Raw genomic sequence first — 20,497 nt, forward strand, 5'->3', positions numbered from 1 at the left:
GTGAGATTAAAGACTCTCACTGTCCTCAGTGAACCCAAGCAAGACAACAAGAATAAAATGGAGAGGTGGAGGACCATGTAAGCCACCTTGGGTTCCTTACAAGAGGGAAAAAGGTGGGATATGAATAAATAAATAAAGTGCTGCTCTCCTGCTCTAATAGCAGTGAGAAAACAGCACTTTCTGCATCAGATTGCTGAGATGGGGGTGAGGTTAAAGCCTCTCCTTCCCCTCAGTGGTCCTGAGCCAAATTAATGTTCCCCTGCTGTCAGCATGGAAACAGGTATCTGTTCACCTTCCTCCAGCTGCTGGCTGATCAGCTGGGTGATGGAGAAAACGGGGCAGAGCATCCTGGGGGCTCCACTGGCCACACAGAGAGTGGGCAAGGGCCACATGCAGACTGTGGGCTGCGGGAAGCCCATATGTGATTTAATGGTTTCTGTCCTGTGTGAGTTCTTTGATGTTTTCTCAGATTTGTGCTCACACTGAAGCTCTTCCCACACTCCAAGCATTTATGTGGTTTCTCTCCCGTGTGAATTGTCTTGTGTGATGAAAGGTGTGATTTTTGACTAAAGCTCTTTCCGCAGTCCAAACATTTATATGGCTTCTCCCCTGTGTGGATTCTTTGATGTTTCCTGAGGTTTGTGCTCTCACTGTAGCTCTTTCCACATTCTAAGCATTTATATGGTTTCTCCCCGGTGTGGGTCCTTTGATGGTATGTGAGCCTTGTGCTCAAATTATAGCTCTTTCCACATTCCAAGCATTTATATGGTTTTTCCCCAGTGTGGGTTCTTTGATGTTTACTGAGGTTTGTGCTCAGGCTGAAACTCTTTCCACACTCCAAGCATTCATATGGTTTCTCCCCTGTGTGAGTTCTTTGATGTTTACTGAGGTTTGTACTCAAACTGAAACTCTTTCCACACTCTGAGCACTTATATGGTTTCTCCCCTGTGTGAATTCTTTCATGTTTACTGAGATTTGTGCTCAAACTGAAGCTCTTTCCACATTCCAAGCATTTATATGGTTTCTCCCCTGTATGAGTTTTTTGATGGTATGTGAGCCTTGTGCTCAAACTGAAGCTTTTTCCGCATTCCAAGCATTTATACGGTTTCTCCCCAGTGTGAGTTCTTTGATGTTTACTAAGGTTTGTGCTTGTTTTGAAGCTCTTTCCACATTCCAGGCATTTATATGGCTTCTCTGCTGTGTGAGTTCTTTGGTGGTACATGAGATTTGTACTCATACTGAAGCTCTTCCTACACTCCAAGCATTTATATGGCTTCTCCCCTGTGTGAATTCTTTCGTGTGAAGTAAGGTGCGCTTTCTGACTGAAGCTCTTTCCGCACTCCAAGCATTTATATGGTTTCTCTCCTGTGTGAATTCTTTGATGGGAAGCAAGGTCGGAACTCCGATGGAAGCTTGTTCCACATTCTAAGCATTTATATGGTTTCTCCCCAGTGTGAGTTCTTTGATGGTACATGAGGCTTGTGCTCAAACTGAAGCTAATTCCACACTCCAAGCATTTATATGGTTTCTCCCCGGTGTGAGTTCTTTGATGGTAAGTGAGGTGTATGCTCACACAAAAGCTTTTTCCACACTCTAAACATTTATATGGTTTCTCCCCTGTGTGAATTCTTTGATGAGAAGTGAGGCTTGTGCTCACACGAAAGCTCTTTCCACACTCCAAGCATTTATATGGTTTCTCCCCTGTGTGAATTCTTTGATGAGAAATTAGGCTTGTGCTCAAACTGAAGCTCTTCCCACACTCCAAGCATTTATATGGTTTCTCCCCTGTGTGTGTTTTTCGATGGTATGCAACACTTGCCCTTGAACTGAAGCTCTTCCCACACTCCAAGCATTTATATGGTTTCTCTCCTGTGTGGATTTTGAAATGAACTTTAAGATTTGATTTATAATTGAAGCTTTTCCGACACACACAGCACTTCATCCTTTTATTTATTTCTTGGACTGTGATTTCACTGTAGTCTCTGTCCTGAGAAGCAGGGCATTTAGTCCTTTTCTTCTGATTTCCTTCAGTTTTCTTTCTCTGCTCTTCCTTCTTTTTACATCTGTCTTGTTCTGGTTTTCCTTCATTCTCCATTTCCCACTTGTCACCTTCTGCAGTTAAGACAATAAATTCGTAAAGAACAGCCTCAAGTAATGGTTGTGATAACTGGAAAGACCTGGGGTTGGATCCAGGATCTGCTTTCCCTGAGAGGAAGAGCTCTGCTTGTGGAAGGTCCCTCTTCCCAAATTGGGGATATCCCAAACACACCACAGCTCACTCTCCCAACTCTTGTGTAGTATTTTCAGGGGTTGGAGGGGCTGCTTTGGGAAGGAGGGGACAGGAAAGTCCACTACTGTCAGTGCAGTTAATCCAATTTAAATCTGGATCCAATCCTTGAATGGAAGTAGAACTTATCTCATATTTAACAGCTTCTATTGACTGGCATTAATTGACAGCTGATGTGATACAGAGTGCTAGATTGGACCAAGGGAGACTTTGGTTCAGCTACCGGCATGGACATGAAGCTTATTGGGTGGCCTTCAGTCAGCAAATGGTTAAGGGTTGGGCGACAAGTAGGGATGCTGGAGAATTTCAAGATGGACTAAAATGAGCTTGGATTTCTAAGAATCTGACCTGCGGAATCCGCTGCGGAGCGACCTTCTCAGGCCACACGGAGTCCATGGACTTTGGGATGGTTTTTTTACTTTCTCGAAATTTACGCATATAAAGTCGTAGGAAAATACATAAGTTTCTGCTGAGGAAACGTTGAATGGAATGGGGGCCAATATGCTAAATGTTACATACTAAGGTAAATTATGTAAATATTTACGTAAATACTTACATAATTGTTTGCATATTTTTCCACATGATGAAAAAACCCCTATTTGCATCCGTCTGTGTGCGGATGACAAAACAAAAGGCACCTGACATTCCGTGAAACACAGACAGAGTGTATTTTACACAGTCCATACATCCCTAACCACAAGATTAGACATGACAGTCTTATTCTGACTTCCAGGTCCACTCCCAGTCCAGGCAGTCAGAAGCTGGCAGTCATATACTGGTTAATGCCAGGTTGTTCAACAAGAACACAGCCAAGAACAGAGGAAACAAACTGGGAGTTAGTCCTGGACAAGTGAGGCAACCTGCTGTATATTACCAGCACCTGGGTGGACAGAGGGAGCAGAGGGTCAAGCTGCAACTGCCCCCCTTCTCAGACCAGCAGAAGCATCCACTGGTGTAGCCAATTGAGATTTCATCCACTGGGCAATTCCCTACTTTCAAGAGTGTGTACATGGTGTTGGGTTCTCTATGGAGAACAGATATTCCATTCGCATACATGACACAATCCCAGTGCCTAATAGTATCCATGCCTAAACCGATAGAGGGGATGTGAGTGTACAGATGAGTTTCACCATTGCTGGTGAAATCAACATTTCAACAGCTGCAGGTTCCAGATCAAAAAAAGCTCCACATAGAGTGTATCAATGTGATGTTGATCAGCTTGTTGTTTTCATTATATTATAATTGTAACATTTTGTACTGATGTTAAATCATTGTTAGCCACCTTGCAGATTTTTGTTAAATGGAAAGCTGGGATATAAATGCTTGACTAGAATAAGGAGACTTGAAATGCTGAAATATAGGAAATTCGTAAAACATGCTATATATCATTTGCAAACAGATGTTATCAACCAGAGAAAGAAGGATCCTTACCAAGAGAGGCCACGGTTTGGCAATTCTCCTCCATGGTTTGCCTATGCAGAGCTCTCTGGTCAGGATCTAGCAAAGCCCACTCCTCCTCAGTGAAATACACAGCAACCTCTTCAAGGGTCACCAGATTCTGGAAGGAAAAAAAACTCACATTTTTTTCCTCAGAGATTAGATAAAGATCTACAAGTAATACCCAAAGGGCTAGTTAAGGTGAGGGAGCTGGGTATTATTCCCAGGATTTAAAACTTCGTGAGTGCCATTCACAGCCTTCCTGGTGGGCAGCTTTGACAGATGTAAAGAGGAGAGAGATTTGTTGAGGCCCAGGGAGGTGAGCAGGGGACAGAGGCAGGCAGGCAGGCAGGCAGTCTCCTCAGTGAACCTTCCCCCTACCTGATCTGGTTGCACAGAAGCAGTTTCCCCTCCACCATAAAGAAGAGATGACTGAGTATGTATTACTGGCATCATTCCATTACCTGTGAGAGACAAAGGTTGTGGAAAGCCAATAGCATATGCTTGTCTCAGAAATTAAGGAATGTATGTCTAAGTACTCATGAGTCTTACAAAATGTCTTCTATATCATATGCATTTTGGATGTTGATATATCCATTTTATATTTCACTTGTGTGAAAACTCATCTCCTTCCATTTGGGTTCTGGGCCATAAATCAAAGTGCTGGTTTCCATGTATGTGAGTAGGGTAAGCATATTGAAAGGGGCAGCAGGGCTATGCATTTAGCCCCACCTCCAAGTTGCACCGCTCCTTTATGTCTGGCATAATTTCTGAAGTGGAAGGGGAAGCAGCTCAGTGGTGGAGCATATGCTTTGCAAACGGAAGGTCCCTTGTTCAATTCCTGTATTGCCAGGTAGGGCTAGGAAGGAATCTTGCCAAAAACCCTGGAGAGCTGCTGCCTGTCTGTGTCGATATTACATTGCTAGATGAATCAATAGTCTGACTCGGTATAAGGCAGCTTCCTACGTTCCTATGCCTCCAGTAGATGTGGAGGGTCCCTGCCCGGGTTCTAAATCAAGCCAAGAACCACCACAAGTACACAAGACTCCCTGCTTCAGATGTTACGCCAAAAACTGTGACAGGAGGAGGAGAGGAGCAGCACAACTTTGGGGGCAGGGCTAAACATGTAGTCCCACTGCAGCTGTCAAAAGGCTTACTCTGTCCACACAAGTCACATATGCATAGGGCTCTTGTGTTGAAAATTAACACATTGATATAATGTGGTATAATTTTGATAACAAATAGTGAGCACAATTAAAGTTATGTTCGATTATGAGATACCATTAGACCCAACTGTTATGTTATTGGGATATTTGAAAGAAGTAGCGTTAAGTAAACATCAGGAGTTAGCTTGGAATATATTTACAGCAACCAAAATATTAATAGCCACCAAATGGAGAAATAAAGTGCCCACTATTAAAAGCTGATCATTTAAAAGTATGGGAAGTTGGGATATTGGTCAATATAAGACAAATTAAGGAATGGTGAGATTTAAAGATTAGATGCATGGTTAAAATAGGATTAAATTTAAATGTACTGATAGTAATTAAATAATATTTATAGTATTTTTGCTATTTTAGCATTAGGTAGAAATACTAATCACGTTGCTAATTGTATGTACTGGAATATTTATCAGTCTTGTAAATTGTTACTGGACTTACAAAATTTACCAAGATATATTTGTGTTTTTACAATATGTATGAAATTTAAATAAAAGGGAAAAAAACACATTTTTTAATTCTGGAAAATTGACAGGAGACAAATATCTTTTCCCCTGCAAAACTCAGAGGAACATGAAAGCAGCCTGTGTATTTCTTCACAATCAATAGAGGGAATCCAAGTTGATATATGCCTCATAAATGCTTACCCTGCAAGTTGGGCCCTTCATCCTCCTGTTTCATCCCCCTTTCTAGGGGACTCTTTCCAGTGCCAGATGGAGCCTTCTCTGCCTCAGGGAAATTAACGCCCACTTCTGCAATTTTGTCCTGCTCCTGAAACAGCAATGAGGAACCAGGGTATGGAATGGAGAAAAGGATTAAAAAAGTAATGATAGAGGCAAAAGCTTTGGGGGTTTGCAACATCCATCCTTGAATGATTTCCAGAAAGAGTTGGGCAATTAGTAGACCATTTTAGGATATTCTCCCTCACATTTGTGGCCCCTTGGAACTATCAGGATGAAATGCTCTTACCTGCTGCTCTTCCTGTTTGTTGTCCTCTGCCTGACTCAGAAGGAAACCTTCTGCCAGAGACACCGCCTGGGAACTGGTCTCCGCTCCACATTCCCGGACCCAGCTCTCCATCTCTGGTGGAAGGACCGTTAGGAACTGCTCCAGGATCACCAAGTCCAGTATCTGATTCTTTGTGTGTTGATCTGGCTTCAGCCACTGACAGCAAAGATCGTAGAGTCGGTTGCAAATCCTGCGGGGGCCCTCAGCCTCCTGGTAGCTGAATTCCCGGAAGCGGTAGTGCTGTACAGCTAAGCTGACAGTGGTGTCATCCAGGATCTTCTGCCTGGTTCTTTTCAAGGATACCATACTATTTTCAGTCTTGACAATTTCTGTACTTTTTCCTGGGTCAGGGCTGGCTGAGTCTTGCTCATCCATCTTAAATTTGTGCTCCAAGGAAGGCTTCAACAGGGCCAGAGGACTGCTTTCCTCTTCAGTTTCTGCCTCTTCTGTCAGTTTCAAGGCAAAGCTGGCGCTAAATGGCGGTCCTACGAAGTCCTGAAAAGAGAATTCATCGTTCTGTAAGTGCATTATTATACAATCAAGGAAGATTTTTCCAAAGCCAATGTGGATGACTGCAGCCAGCAAACAAGTCTACTCCCAGAAGGAAAGGCAGGTGAATGCCAAGACTCTAAGATGAATTACAGGATGCGGGGAGCTACCTTCATCCGGAGCCCATGGATTTAAACCTTCAATCTGGTTGAAGATCTGAAAATGCAGTATTACCCCACCCCCATAATCTATTCATAATCACTTCTCTGCCTCCATGAATACTCCATTTCTCCAACCTTCTGTTCAGCCCATCTATTCTTCCCACGTTTCCTCCTTCACCTCACTCCTCGAAAACCTGCTCTCCTTGACCTGTTCTGCTCCTGCCATGTTCTTCTTAAGCCTCATTTACCCTAAACTACTTTGAAACTGGTTTAAATTAAGGCTGTTCTTTGATGAAAGAAGTCTTAGTTCATTAGCCCACTGACCTGTCAAAAATGTCTTAATGAACTGAATCCACACATGCATAAGAACTACATTTCAGATTTTAGATAGACTTTAATTACTAAAAATAAAACGAAGTAAGATTTCCCCACAGCATCTGACATTTGTTATACTGTCCCTACACATGGAAGCTGCGTTCCTCTCACAGCTAAGGGCTGTCTTGCTGGAACATATCAAAGGTTCACATAGGGAAGCATCCAGTTCCCAGCAGTGGCTGGCCATTGCTTCTAAGGAACCCACATGCTTTGTGCCTCTCAGCCACGAAGATCCACCACACACAACAACTGTTGAAGAGTTGTTGTTGTTTGCCTCTCATCCTTTTCCCCCCTATTCTCCTTCTGTCTTGATTGTTTTGACATTGCTTTTTAACATGTTCATGTCCTGCTTCAATAGTGTCTCCTCCGAGCACGGCTTGGCCGCATGCAATAACGCATGAGAACCAGAGGACAGGGGGAAAGGAGAGGGCAGTGCCCAATTAATGGGGGCACGAATTCTGATTGAAAAACAGAAGCATAACTCATTCATTATTTCCATTAATTGGCCCAGCGTTGCCACCTTCGTGCAAATATACCTAAATTCAAGAGAGGAGGAAGCTCTCTGATTGGGAAGGGTGTATGCGGGTGTGTGCACAGACCAATGAGTGCAGATAGCGCCGCCACCTTTTCTCTACCTTCCCTTGGCATCTCCCCCTGGGGTCTTCCCATTCCCTCCTCATTTTCCCACCAACCCTCCCCTGCATCACTAGGACTCCCCTTTCCCCAAATAGGGGAAAGGAGGGGGACTCACTAGACTCCAGAAGGGGCCGCCAATGCAGCGCTTGGGGAAACAAAGGCCATTTTCCTCTGCAGGAGGAGCCAGACAGGAAAGGGCTTTGAGGGGAGATGCAGTTGCTATGGAGGACACCCCCGTCCCCTTCCGGCCCAAATTTTCTTCCTCTCTAGGAATCTCGCTCAGTTCATTTAACCCTTAGAAGGCCAAGCAGCCTCTCTCTCTCTCTCTCTTTGGGTCTCTCATAATAATATCCATGTGCGGCATAGGCGGCTCTTTGGCCTCTCCTGGGTGCTCTGACTTTTGCCTCACCTGACAAATCCAGGAGGAAGCTGGCAATGAAGGCCCTGATCTGGTTTTGCTTTTTAGAAATATTTTTCTTTCCCAGCAAAAAAGGAGGAAATCCCCTCATGTTCTACCTATCTAAATAGCCAGCGAAGCAAGTGAGAAGAAAAATGTTTCCGCAACTTTTTGTTCATTCACTTAGTACATTTCTATCCCGCCCGTTAGCCAAAGCTTTCTGGGTGGGTCACTAAACAAAACTTACAGCCATAAAATACAACAACATAGTAATTGTTACACTCAGTTCCAACAGCCATCTTGAGTACTATCACATTTTTTCTCCTCTCTCAAAATACTAGAACCCGGGGTTCTCCCAAGCTGACTGGTGGGAGATTCAGGACAGATAAAAGGAAGGACTTCTTCACACTGCGCATGGTTAAACTACGGAATTCGCTACCACAGGATGTAGCGATGGCCACCAGTTTGGATGGCTTTAAAAGGAGGTTGGACAAATTCCTGGACGAAAAGGCTATCAGTGACTACTAGTCGTGATGGCTATGTGCTACCTCCGGTACCAGGGGCAGTGGGCCTATGTACACCAGTTGCTGGGGACCATGGGTGGGAGGGTGCTGTTGTGCTCATGCCCTGCTTGAGCATTCCCAGACAACAGCTGGTTGGCCACCGCGTGAACAGAATGCTGGACTAGATGGACCCTTGGTCTGATCCAGCAGGGCTCTTCTTATATTCTTACAAGGGACTGCTGCTGCTTCCCACTCCATTAGGAGGCAGAGGACTCCTTTAAATATTAATCCTGAATTCACCAGTGGTACTATTAGCACATTCTTTACCAAGCTTACTAGGTCTAGTCAGTACTTTGACTTGGCTCTTCCCACACTTATAAGTGGGAGTGCTGCTTGCTTCAGGAGAGGAAACACTGAGATCAGCCCTCGTTCTCCCATATGTTTGCTCTGCAGCACTGAGGGGAAAGGGCAGGCTGGAGCAACTGGTAATAATTCTGAGGTTAAAAAAGGCAGGAAAACAGTTGAGGCCGCAGGGAACCGTATTGGGGTTTAATCTGCAGCATCTATACTGCTCTCTTATAATTTTCGGGCTCTGGTTTCTGCCGGATGCCACTTAATAGCTGCTGCGGGCCAATGAACCACAGATGGAGTGCTTGCCTCCAACCTGTGACTGAGCAGTGCAAGCGCAGTTGCTAGCCTCCTCTATGTTCAGATTGGCATCTGCCTGTAGCATATTTGTTCTGCTTCACAGGCTGCACCGTAAAGTTCTATGAGGCACTATGGAAAGCCATGGGGTACCGTCCAAAAGGGTTGCTGTGGCAAAGTAGTTGCTTTGTCTCACTCCCAGCCAGGTGGGGAGGAGGGTGTATGTACAGTGAGGCAAACCATCCTCGTCTGCTTCCACAGTGGCTGCTTTCCTGCTCCGCATGGAAAGGGGGAGAAGTCAAATGTAGGAAGCTACCATGAGAGAAAGGCCATCTCTCCTCAGGAACACTCTTCCTCAGGCTCTTTGGTAGGGCTGCACACAACCATTCCCTGAGTCCCTGCCTAAAAAGATGCCCCTTTCCCACGAATGAAATAAGCAGCGGGAGTAAAATTCAAACGACGTGGCAACAGCTCCAAAAGGAGCCATGTCAGAAGCTTGCTGCCTACTAGCTAGACTGGAGTGGTCTAGGAGCTATGGGGAAGCCCCTAATCCTGGCATGATTCTTGCTGGAAGCCTTGTCAGTCAACCAGGAGGGGATACTTCCCCAAGGTAAAGACTGTTCTGCCATGGCAGAAAGCAGATGTCATGCCGGGGAGCTTTTCGGATTCTGGCGAAGAGCTGTAGATGATGGACAGAAGCATTCTAAGGCAACTCAAATTTGAGTAAGTTAAAGGCAGTTAGACAAGTTGGTAAGGAGAGCCAGTGGGGAGGAGTTAGTGTGAGAGAGAAGATACAGAAAGACTTTTCAGTTGTTTAAGATAACAGGATTTACTGTTAGGCATGAGGACTAGGAGCTTCAGTCAAAGGCTTCAGGGTGTTTTGAGGTGGAATCGGCAAGAGGTGTGTCAAAGCCCTATTACTCTGAGGGAATAGCAGCTTGGGTATGAGCACCTAGGCTGCAATCCTCTGTGCACATACCTGAGAGTAAGCCACATTGGGCACAACGGGACTTATGGCTGAATAAATTTGCACAGGATTGTGTTATCGGAGTGCTCATGGCACAGACGAGACTGGAACTGGAGGCCTCATAGCTCATAACTTTTGCCACTACAGAATTATTAGAGACTAACTGAAGGCATGTTTATTTAAGAGGAAGTGCCACTAAAAATCTAGGAGGGTGATCTGTGTAGCGAATCCTAGGAAAGACCTTTCGAAAGGAATACAGACTGTCTCACTTCTGCTTCCAGTGCCCAAATAACGTGGCCTTGGATAGTATGCACCTTGACTGTGGTTTGCGGGACATAATTTTCTGCTTCACATCAGGCAGCAAAATGTCTTGGGCCAGCCCTGCATTGGATAAAACCCCTACTTTGTGTGGTGATACGTTTCAATCCTATGGAGTGGGCTGGATGAGAGAAAAGCAGAGGGAAGATTACCTTCAGGCAGAAAACACAGCAGGAGGAAAGGTGGATTTTGGGGGAGGACCAGTAAAGGTTTTGCAGAACCCAGTTTTGAAGGGAAATTTTAAGGAAGGGAGGGAGATGATGGGAAGATTTGGCACACTAGCCAATGCCCCATAAAGATCTGAACTGGGACAATTACGTATATTAGAACAAAGGTGAAAATATTGCTTGGGATGTTGTAAATGTATTTAAAACTTCCAGGGTGGTTTATATTAACAAAAACAAAATGAAGTGTGATAAATTACACCATATTAAAATAATACGTTAGAAGGCCTGGGAGAATAAAAATGTCTTTGGTGTTGAAAAGATAGCAAAGTTAATTCCAGGCAAGCCTCTTCCTCAAACAGGGTGTCACCACTGAGAAGGCTCTATCTCTAATCATCATCTACTTTACCTTGGATAGTGAAGATTAGATTGACAGGACCTGAAGGAGAGTTTCCAAAAATGGCCTTAGTACTCAGGCAGGAAAGTATGGAAGAGGACGTTCTTTCAGGTATTTATTTATTTATTTATTTATTTATTTAGTATACTGCCCAATAGTCAAAGTTCTATGGGTGGTTCACAACAATTAACTCCATAAAATATTTATGCATGTACTTATTTCATTTGTAACCTGCCTTTCTACCAAAAAATGGCACTCAAGCCACGATAAGATATAATGTAGAAATTTAAAACTACAGTATAAAATAAAAACCCAAATAAAACCTAACAGCAATGCAAAGATTTAACATACAGTAACAGGTAAAAATGTAAAGGTGTCCCCAACCAGTCACGTCCAACTCTAGGGTGCGGTGCTCATCCCCGTTTCTAAGCCGAAGAGCCAGCGCTGTCCGAAAACGCTTCCGTGGTCATGTGGCCGGCATGACTGAACACCGAGGTGCACGGAATGCTGTCACCTTTCCCGCCGAGGCGGTACCTATTTATCTACTTGCAATTTCTTGCTTTCGAACTGCTAGGTTGGCAGAAGCTGGGACTGAAGACGGGAGCTCACTCCGTCATGCAGCACTCGGGTCTCGAACTGCTGACCTGCCGACCTTCCAGTCTGCAGTTCAGCGTCTTAACCACTAAGCCACCGCGGCCCCTCTCAGCCACCACGGCCCCTCACAGTAACAGGTACCTGGATCCTAAAGGTAAGCAGCAATACTTTGAATTGTGTTTGTAAATGGACTAGAAGCTAGTGAAGCTTTCTCAATAGCAGCAAAAGATATTTCTACCAACTGGTCTCAGCCAGGTGTCAATATGTTAAACATTTGTGGTGGAATAGAAGCTTATAGATGACAGGGAGAGGAGCCAAATGACATATATCCTTAAAGGACTGGATGTGCCTGATCTCATCTGATCTCGGAAGCTAAGCAGGGTCAGCCCTGGTTAGTACGCGGATGGGACACCGCCTGGGGATCAGGCTTCCTGCATTGAGCAGGGGGTTGGACACGATGGCCTTGTAGGTCCCTTCCAACCCTATGATTCTATGATCTCTTCTCCCTGCACCATCGCTGGTTGCAGAAGGAACTCCAGACAGTTCAAGCTGGAACATTATCACACTAACCCAGAATCATCCTGGCATGGAGATGATGTGAGAGCCAATCTCATACAACTGCTTAATATAAATCTAGTAGATCTTCTCTGCCCTGTGGGATATGAGCAACTTCTGACTGATATTGGGCCTTCTGATGGGTACAGCGCAATTATGGAGGCCCCCAATCACTCCCATTGTATTTTTACATTAAGAAAGGCAATACATTTCTAAGGAGATGAATGGAGAGGCCTTAAGTATTTTGTGCTTGTGTGCGTGAGAGGGACTGAGTAACTTCTGATGTTCCTTACAGGATATTTTCCAATATCCCTGTATCGATCCCTGTGTATTTCAGTGGCCATTTAGAAGGGCTGTTAAGTTGGACCACTTGAAGACAGCTCTAAAGACCATTGAGCTCTTTAGAGCTTGAAGACAGCTCTAAAGACACTTCAAGTTGGACCACTTAAAGACAGCTCTAAAGACCATTGGTTTCAATGTTCCTCAAGAAGTTGATGTAATGAAAGACAAAGCTCTCCTGACAGCTTGCCCACCACCTCCTATATTACTTTTCAATGTGCAGCTCTGGGGGTATATTGGGGGTACTGTAAGAGAGGTTCAGTTCATGTAGGACAACAAGGAGGACCAATAGCCTTAGGCCAGCTCCATGGATGAAATGAGTATATACCATGGAATATGCCCCAAGAAAACAGGAGATCCTCAACTGGCAAGTAGATATGGCAAGGGGTTTTTCTTAAGGTTGAAAACCTGAAAGCTGTGATTTAATAATGCATTTCTGTGGCCTTGGTATGCTTCTGAACTGCCTTGAGTTAGGAGTTGGAGGCAGGTGGTTCAGGGACTCCACTCGTTTGTAGGGTCAGTTCCAGGGATCAGTGCTTGAAGATTTCTGGTTGGCCCCTTGGCACTTCTGCTATAGGGTCCTTCAGGTTTCCATCTTGTCCTCCATGCTTTTAAACATCTATATGAAGCTACTGGTTGTCATCTGGGAATGTTTCTGTAGGTACTCTCCTCTGCTTCTTGTATTCTGAGGCTATGGAAATGCTGAATTGGTGCTTGCGTTCTGTAGTGGGCTGTCAACCAGACAGGTGGCTGAGCTGATAATTATGGAATGCTGCCCTTCTTTCAAGGAGGCTAACCTGGCATTGTTATCTTTTAGGTGGCATTGTTTTTCATCAAGGCATTTTAACTACTGTATTTTTTAGCTTATTTATGCTGTTATATTATTGGCTTGTTTTACGGTATTAATTTTATTTCTGTGCTTGTTATAAAACTGGCATAGAATCCATTTTGATAAAGGATGGTATAGAAATGTTTAAAACATATAAATAACGCTAACTGCTTGAGTTTCGTTGACATTAGTGGGACGTCACTATGCTTAACTTTGCTGCAACCACACCCAGGAATAGAGCGATGACACACCGGCATTGGATCAACAAGCACCGCAACTTTTAACTTTAACCTCAATAGAGATGTCCGATGCATTGTGTGACTGTGCAGAATATAGTGATGCAGGAGCTACTGTTGTGAAGATTTCTGCCTTAACGTAGGGGCAGGAGTGGGGAGCCTGTGACTCCCCAGATGTTGTTGTACTCCAACTCCAATCAGCCCCAGCCAACATGGCCAATGGTCAAGGATGATGGGTGTTGTAGTGCAGCAACATGTGAAGGGCCACAGGTTCCCTACTCCTGACATAGGGCAAAGCTAACCCAGCCTTGAGTTGGAGGTAGTTGGTTGCCTACCTCCTCCCCATCCTGCAACACCTTTTCAGGTGTTGAAGGAGACCTTACTAAGTCACTGCCCCCCACATTAGAATATCTTTTAAGTGGGTTCTCTGATATGACATGTTGGTTATATTGTGACTCAGTCTCATTCCATCCTCCCAACACTCCTATGGTTTCTCCTCTGTGAGTTCTTTGATGGGAAGCAAGGCTTGAGCTCACACTGAAACTCTTTCCACACTCCACACACTTGTATGGTTTCTCTCCTGTGTGTGTTCTTTGATGGTACTTGAGGCTTTTACTTACACTGAAGGTCTTTCCACATTCCAAGCACTTGTATGGTTTCTCTCCTGTGTGAGTTCTTTGATGGTATGTGAGGCTTGAGCTCACACTGAAACTCTTTCCACATGCCAAACATTTATATGGTTTTTCTCCTGTGTGTATTCTTTGATGTCTACTGAGGTCTGTGCTAGAACTGAAGTTTTTTCCACACTCCAAACATTTATATGGTTTCTCCCCTGTGTGAGTTCTTTGATGAGAAGTAAGGTTTGTACTTCTACTGAAGCTCTTTCCACACTCCAGGCATTTATATGGTTTCTCCCCTGTGTGAGTTCTTTGATGGTCGTTGAGGTGTGAGCTCCAACTGAAGCTCTTTCCACACTCCAAGCATTTATATGGTTTCTCCCCTGTGTGTGTTCTTTGATGACAAATAAGGTGTGTGCTTGTACTGAAGCTCTTTCCACACTCCAAACATTCATATAGTTTCTCCCCTGTGTGAGTTCTTTGATGGTTAGTGAGCTGTGAGCTCCAACTGAAGCACTTTCCACACTCCAAGCATTTAAATGGTTGTTTGTCTGTGTCAGTTTTGAAATGAGCTTTAAGGTTTGATTTAGAATTGAACATTTTCTGACACACATAGCACTTATTATTTTCATTTCTTTTATCCATATTTTCTTGGATTGGGAGTTCACGGTAGTCAGTGCTCTGAGAAGCAGAGGATTCGCTGCTCCTCTTATGAGTTATTTCAGTTTTCTTTCCCTGCTGTTCCGTCTTTTCACCTCTGTCTCTTTCTGGTAACACCCCAGGTGATTCTTCTTTATTCTCTATTTCCCATCTGCCACCTTCTGGAATGAAGACATGAAATTGGTAGGAACCTGAGTCAGAAATGGAGCCTGAAATAATTGAACAAGCTCAAATAACGGTTGTACTAAAGGAAGAACACAAAAGACTTAGATGGGAGGCAGATCTTACCATGCATTTAACAGCCTGTGTGGACTGGCATTGACTGACAGCTGGTGTGTAGACCTGGGCTCAGCTCCCAGCTCAGACAATGAAGTTCATCTTTCACAGTTCACTTATCATCATTCCCTGTGTTTCTAATGTTCAAGTGTGAGTGCTGGTGCTTATAGCTAAGATGGCACCGTGTACATGGAAGAGGAAGGCATCAGCAGGTTTGGGGAAACCTTGAGGTTTGCAGAAGTTCAAAAAATCTTAAAGAAATATAACTCTCAGTGGGCGGGACCCAAAAATACCCAATGATGACCAAGCATGTGCAGTGGGGATCGAATGCTGACTGACTGTTGTGGAAAGGAAATGGAGTATCTTGGAAAATAAGTGGCTCTCTGAAACCCTGAAAGCAGCACGCATACTGCAACACCTTGTTGCAGGTCCCATTTGTATATACTCATAGATAACTCAGGTACTGCGTTGTGATGGCTATATAGCCAAAAAGGAGGTACTGAGAAACAAGAGGGAGGTGTTGGCATGCTCACGAGAACCCCAGGTTTTGCAGAAGTAGTAAAGCACTTTCGAAAAGAAAACACTTTAGGAAAGACCCCAATAAGGACTGAGCATACTCAGTGGGCACAAAGTGCTGTTGATGGCAGGGGGCAATATTCCAGAAAAATCCTGAAACAGAAGCACTCCACATGGGAATATTTTGTTGCAGCTCCCACTTATTTATTTAGTAAAATGTGTTCTCAAATCAGTCCATAATGTTTTAAAATATAATTTCAGTTTCTCCTTATCCTTCTCTGCAGCCTCTTCCCCCTGATACTAGAGAGGTTATGGTTTTGCTGTAGCCCATCCCCCCGCAATCCATCGTCTCGTAAATTATTAAGGAATATCAGCTCCAGAGAACCAATTCCACAAGTCTGTTGAGGATCCCCAACTGGCTGGTGTGTGTTGGGATACTATTCCAACCTGGAAGCATCATTCAGGTCCGAGAATGCAGTGGCGGGTGGGGGGATTCATTTGCATTGATGTCAAATCTTCATTACGGCCTTGTGTGTGTTTTTTATTAAATGGGAAGGTGGGATACAAGTGTTTTAATAACTAAAAAGAGATAAATCCTGCTGCACCAGAAGAGGAAGAATTGAGGTGCTGAAACATGCAAAACTTTCTAAACGTCTGCATTTGTAAACAAATATTATCAACTAGGAAAATAGGGAGTTTTACCGAGAGAGGCCAGGATCCCACAATTCTCCTCCATGACTTGTCTATGCAGAGCTCTCTGGTCAGGATCCAGCAGAGCCCACTCCTCCTCAGTGAAATGCACAACAACCTCCTCAAAGGTTACCACACTCTAAAAGAAAGAGAAAACATTCCCTTCTCAAAGATAATGAGGACAGATGACCTACAAGCAAAATCCAAAGGGCTAGTTAAGGTGAGGTGGGTGGGTATTGGCCTCAAGCTTCAAACCATCATGAGCAGAATTCATAGCCTTCCTAGTGGGCAGCTTTGACAGAAGGGAAGAGATCTGTTCAGGCCCAGAGAGATAAGCAGAAACAGGCAGCCCCCATTTGTCCCCTTAGTGACCCATCCCCCTACCTGATCCAGTTGCACAGAAGCCATTTCTCCTCCACCACAAAGAAGAGATGACTCGCTATATATTGCCGATATCATTCCATTGCCTGTGAGAGACAAAGGTGGTGGAAAGCCAGTTGCATATGCTTGTCTTGGAGATTAAACAATGTATGTCTGAGTACACATGGGCAGTACAAAATGTCTGATCTGTTGTATGCATTCTAGCTGTTGATACCCATTTTATATTTCAATTGTGTGAGAACATATATCCCCCTGACCCCATATGTGGATGACTGGCCATGCATAAAGCCTTCAAGTGTTGAAAACTGACATATTCTGTACTGTGAACTACTCTGCCCAAAGGACTCAGGAGGAGATCAAAGCAGTCCAGAGATTTCTTGTATAATCATTATAAAGAGACCAAATCCTTACCCTGCAAGATGGCATCTCCGTCACCCTCTTGCTTGAACTGCCTTCGTAGCTGACTCTGTCTGGTATCCGATAGACCCTTCTCTGCCTTAGGGAAATTAGTGTTCACTTCTGCAAACAGGCCGTGCTCCTGAAACAAGGATCCAAGACATGGAATGGGGACAAAGGTTAGAAAAAGAATGATAGAGGATGTTTGGGACATCCCTCTTTGGATGATTTCCAGAAAGAGTTGGGCAATTCGTAGAGAGTGTTAGGATATCCTCCCTCACATTCGTGGCCCCTTGGAACTATCAGGATGAAACACTCACCTGCTGTTCTTCCTCCTTCTTGTCCTCTGCTTGACTCAGGAGGAAACCTTCTGCCAGAGCCACTGCCTGGGAACTTGATTCCACTCCACATTCTCTGACCCAGTTCTCTATCTCTGGTGGAAGGACAGTCAGAAACTGCTCCAGGATCACTAAATCCAGAATCTGATTCTTTGTGTGTTGCTCTGGCTTCAGCCACTGAAGGCAAAGTTCACGGAGTCGACTGTAAACCTCCCGCGGTCCCTCAGCCTCTTGGTAGCAGAACTGCCGGAAACGCTGGTGCTGTACATCTGAGCTGACACTGTCCTCACCTAGGATCTTCTGCGTGGTTCTTTCCCAGGATTCCACACTGTTTTCAATCTTGATGTTTTCAGTCCTTCTTCCTGTTTCAGGGCTAGCTGTGTTTTGCCCACCCATCTTTGATCTGTGCTCCGAGGAAGCCTCCAACAGGGTTGGAGGATTGCTTTCCTCATCTGCCAGAAGCAAAACCAGCCCTGATTGGTGGTAGAAGCCCTGCAAGGCCAAGACAGAATTATGTGACTGCATTATTACACTGTCAAGGCAGGTCTTCTGCCAGAAGGAAAGTAAATGCTAAGGCTCTAAAATGGACTACAGACTTGTGGGGAGGCTCCTTCACCTGAGGGCCATGGATTAAAGACTTTGATCTGGTTGGAGAGCTAAAGACATGGCATCTCCCCACCCCCGTTCCTAACCACTTATCTGCCTCTGTGAACCCTCCCTTTCTTGGCCTTCTGTTAAGCCCTGATCCATCTTTCCCCTTGTTCTTCTCTCAAAGACTCCTCCTCCCTCAAAACCCCCTCTCCTTTTCCCTTTCTGCTACTGCCATGTTCTCCTTAAGCCACATTTATAATAAACTACTTTGAAATTGGTTTACATTAAGGCTGTTGCTCAGTTAAAGAAATCTTAGTTGACTAATCCTGTGACTTGTTAATTTTTTTTAAATGAATTGAATTCACACATGCATAAAAACTATACTTCTGATTTTAGATATAATTTGATTGTTTCATGTAAAACAAAGAAACATTTCTCCCAGCATCCGATGGGAGATACTGCCCCTATACAGGGAGTTTCCATTCCTCTCACAGTTCAGGGCTGCCTTACTGGAACAGAGCAAAGGTTCACATAGGGAAGCCTTCAGTTCCTAGCAGTGGGAGCCACTGCCTCCAAGGAATCCACAAGCATTGTGCCCCACAGCAACTAGGTTCCAGCAGTCGTGCCTATTGTTGGTTTTCTGTCTGTCTGTCAATCTGTATCTCTCTCTCTCTCTTATTCCCCTTCTCTTAATTATTTTTCAGTTGCTTTTTAATACATTCATGTTCTGGTTGAGTAGTGTCTCCCTCTGAGTGTGGTTCTGTCACATACAAAAATACATTAGATGACACTGATATATGGGGGAGTAGGGAGCAGTGCCCGATTAATGAGGACACTAATTGAAGAACAGAAGTATAATAGTTTCCTTTATTTAACTCAGAGCTGCCTTCCTTGTATAAATGTACCTAAATTCAAGAGACCTCCTTTGAAGAGAAGAAGAAAAAGCTCCTTGATCATAGTTGTCTGGGGCAGAGGGGAAGGGGCAATTACCCACCCGATTTATTATTTATTACATTTATATCCCACTTTTTTTCCTCCAAGGAACTCAAGGCGGCATACATAATCCTCCTCCTCCATTTTATCCTCACAACAACAACCCTGTGAGGTAGGTTGGGCTGAGAGTTTGTGACTGGCCCAAAGTCACCCAGTGAGCTTCCGTGGCCGAGTGGGGACTAGAACCTGGATCTCCCAGCTCCCAGTCCAGCACTCTAGCCACTACACCACAGATGAGCCATAATCCCCATATTCCAAGGTGGGTTTTGTTTTTTTAAGTAAACCTTGTAGAACTGGAGATATGAGGCAAAATGCGCACCCACTATTCTGCCCATTTGTTTGATGAGAAACTAGCCTGCTTCCATCTTTCAGTGGCTTGAAGTCACTGAATGAAGTCATAGCAATGACTGACACACCCACTGTCTGGAGACTTCCTGGTTCATTCTTAAGCTCTTTTTATTAGTCTTCTCTAGTGGGAAGTGACTGCTGCCCCATTAAAAAAAAAAACCCATTTCAGAAACACAGGATTTTAGTATAGCTATGAGTGGGCAGTAGTGACTTTACCTCAAAACAACACATAGCAGCAAAAGCAGGATATATGATCTTTCTAACTCAAGTCTTACACATATACGTGCATTCATACATACATAGGAGTTTGTAAACATTTTTAAAACAACCCTGCCAATGCATGCGGATAAAACGTTTTATACTGATATTGCCTTTCCTTCCTGGAAAAATTCCTGCTGACGCCGATGTCCTTGATGTTGTGGGGTGGAAGGGAAACTCACAAGCCTCTTCGGAGTGAAATGGATTGGGGGCTCCCATTTGCCCTTCCTAGCCCCTCCTGGTACCAGAAACCACCCTACCTTCTTTTGCCGCTCACCAGCTGGGCATCCGCTTGAGGTCTTCCCATCCCACTGACTTTCCTCTACAGCCCTGGGATTCCCCTTCACCCAAATGCATATGAGGGACATACCAGATTGCAAGAAGGGTCACCAACGTAGCACTCGAGAACAGAGCGACCACTTTCACCCAATGAAAGAGGCAGATCAGAAGCGACATAGGAGATGCTGCATTTGCTAGGAAAAAGATGCTGCATTTGCTAGGAAAGAGACCCCTCTTCTTCCGGTCCAAATCCCCTTCCTCTCTAGGAATCAAGCTCAGTTCATTTAACCCTTAGAAGGCCATGCAGCCTAGAGGGATCATCTCTCTGGGTCTCTCCAAGCAGCACTGAATGCAACATGCACTGCACAGGTGGCCCTTTGGCCTCTTCTGGGTGCTTTTTGCTCACCTGACAAAATTAGGAGGAAGTTGGTAGCGAAGGCTCTGATCTGATCTTGCTTTGGCATGTTTTGCTTTCCCACCAGCAAACAGAAAATCGCTTCATGTTCTATCTAGTCAGAACTCAATGCAGTGATGAAAGTGGGAAGATGTTTCTCCAGCCAGTTGTTCAGTCCACTGGCATTCTAATGGTCCATGGCC

General features: G+C 44.5%; 1 protein-coding gene across 1 annotated transcript; it reads right to left on the reverse strand.

The window, feature by feature from the left end:
- Positions 1-221: 221 nt before the first annotated feature.
- On the reverse strand, positions 222-20,293 carry LOC146337071 (uncharacterized). Its single transcript, XM_084817023.1, has 11 exons — positions 19,992-20,293; positions 17,414-17,923; positions 17,109-17,235; positions 16,701-16,783; positions 16,329-16,455; positions 14,178-14,995; positions 5,914-6,447; positions 5,592-5,715; positions 4,106-4,188; positions 3,719-3,845; positions 222-2,112 (listed from the first exon to the last, which is right to left on the reverse strand). Exons 1-11 carry the CDS (start codon positions 20,112-20,114, stop codon positions 314-316), a joined length of 4,455 nt encoding a protein of 1,484 aa, XP_084673149.1. The 5' UTR covers positions 20,115-20,293; the 3' UTR covers positions 222-313.
- Positions 20,294-20,497: the final 204 nt, after the last annotated feature.

The sequence above is a fragment of the Heloderma suspectum genome, chromosome 11, assembly GCF_057233095.1.
Source record: "Heloderma suspectum isolate Gila_16-S chromosome 11, 16-S_ref, whole genome shotgun sequence".
Classification (NCBI taxonomy): Eukaryota; Metazoa; Chordata; class Lepidosauria; order Squamata; family Helodermatidae; genus Heloderma; species Heloderma suspectum.

Bases quoted from the DNA above. Each gene is read 5' to 3' on its own strand.
- LOC146337071 (XM_084817023.1), bottom strand. From the start codon at position 20,114: ATGCAGCATCTTTTTCCTAGCAAATGCAGCATCTCCTATGTCGCTTCT. The intron at 5,716-5,913 runs GTAAGAGCATTT...TTGCTGTTTCAG, and splicing joins ACAAACAGGAAGAGCAGCAG to GAGCAGGACAAAATTGCAGA. The intron at 4,189-5,591 runs GTAAGCATTTAT...TGTCTCTCACAG, and splicing joins TGAAGGGCCCAACTTGCAGG to GTAATGGAATGATGCCAGTA.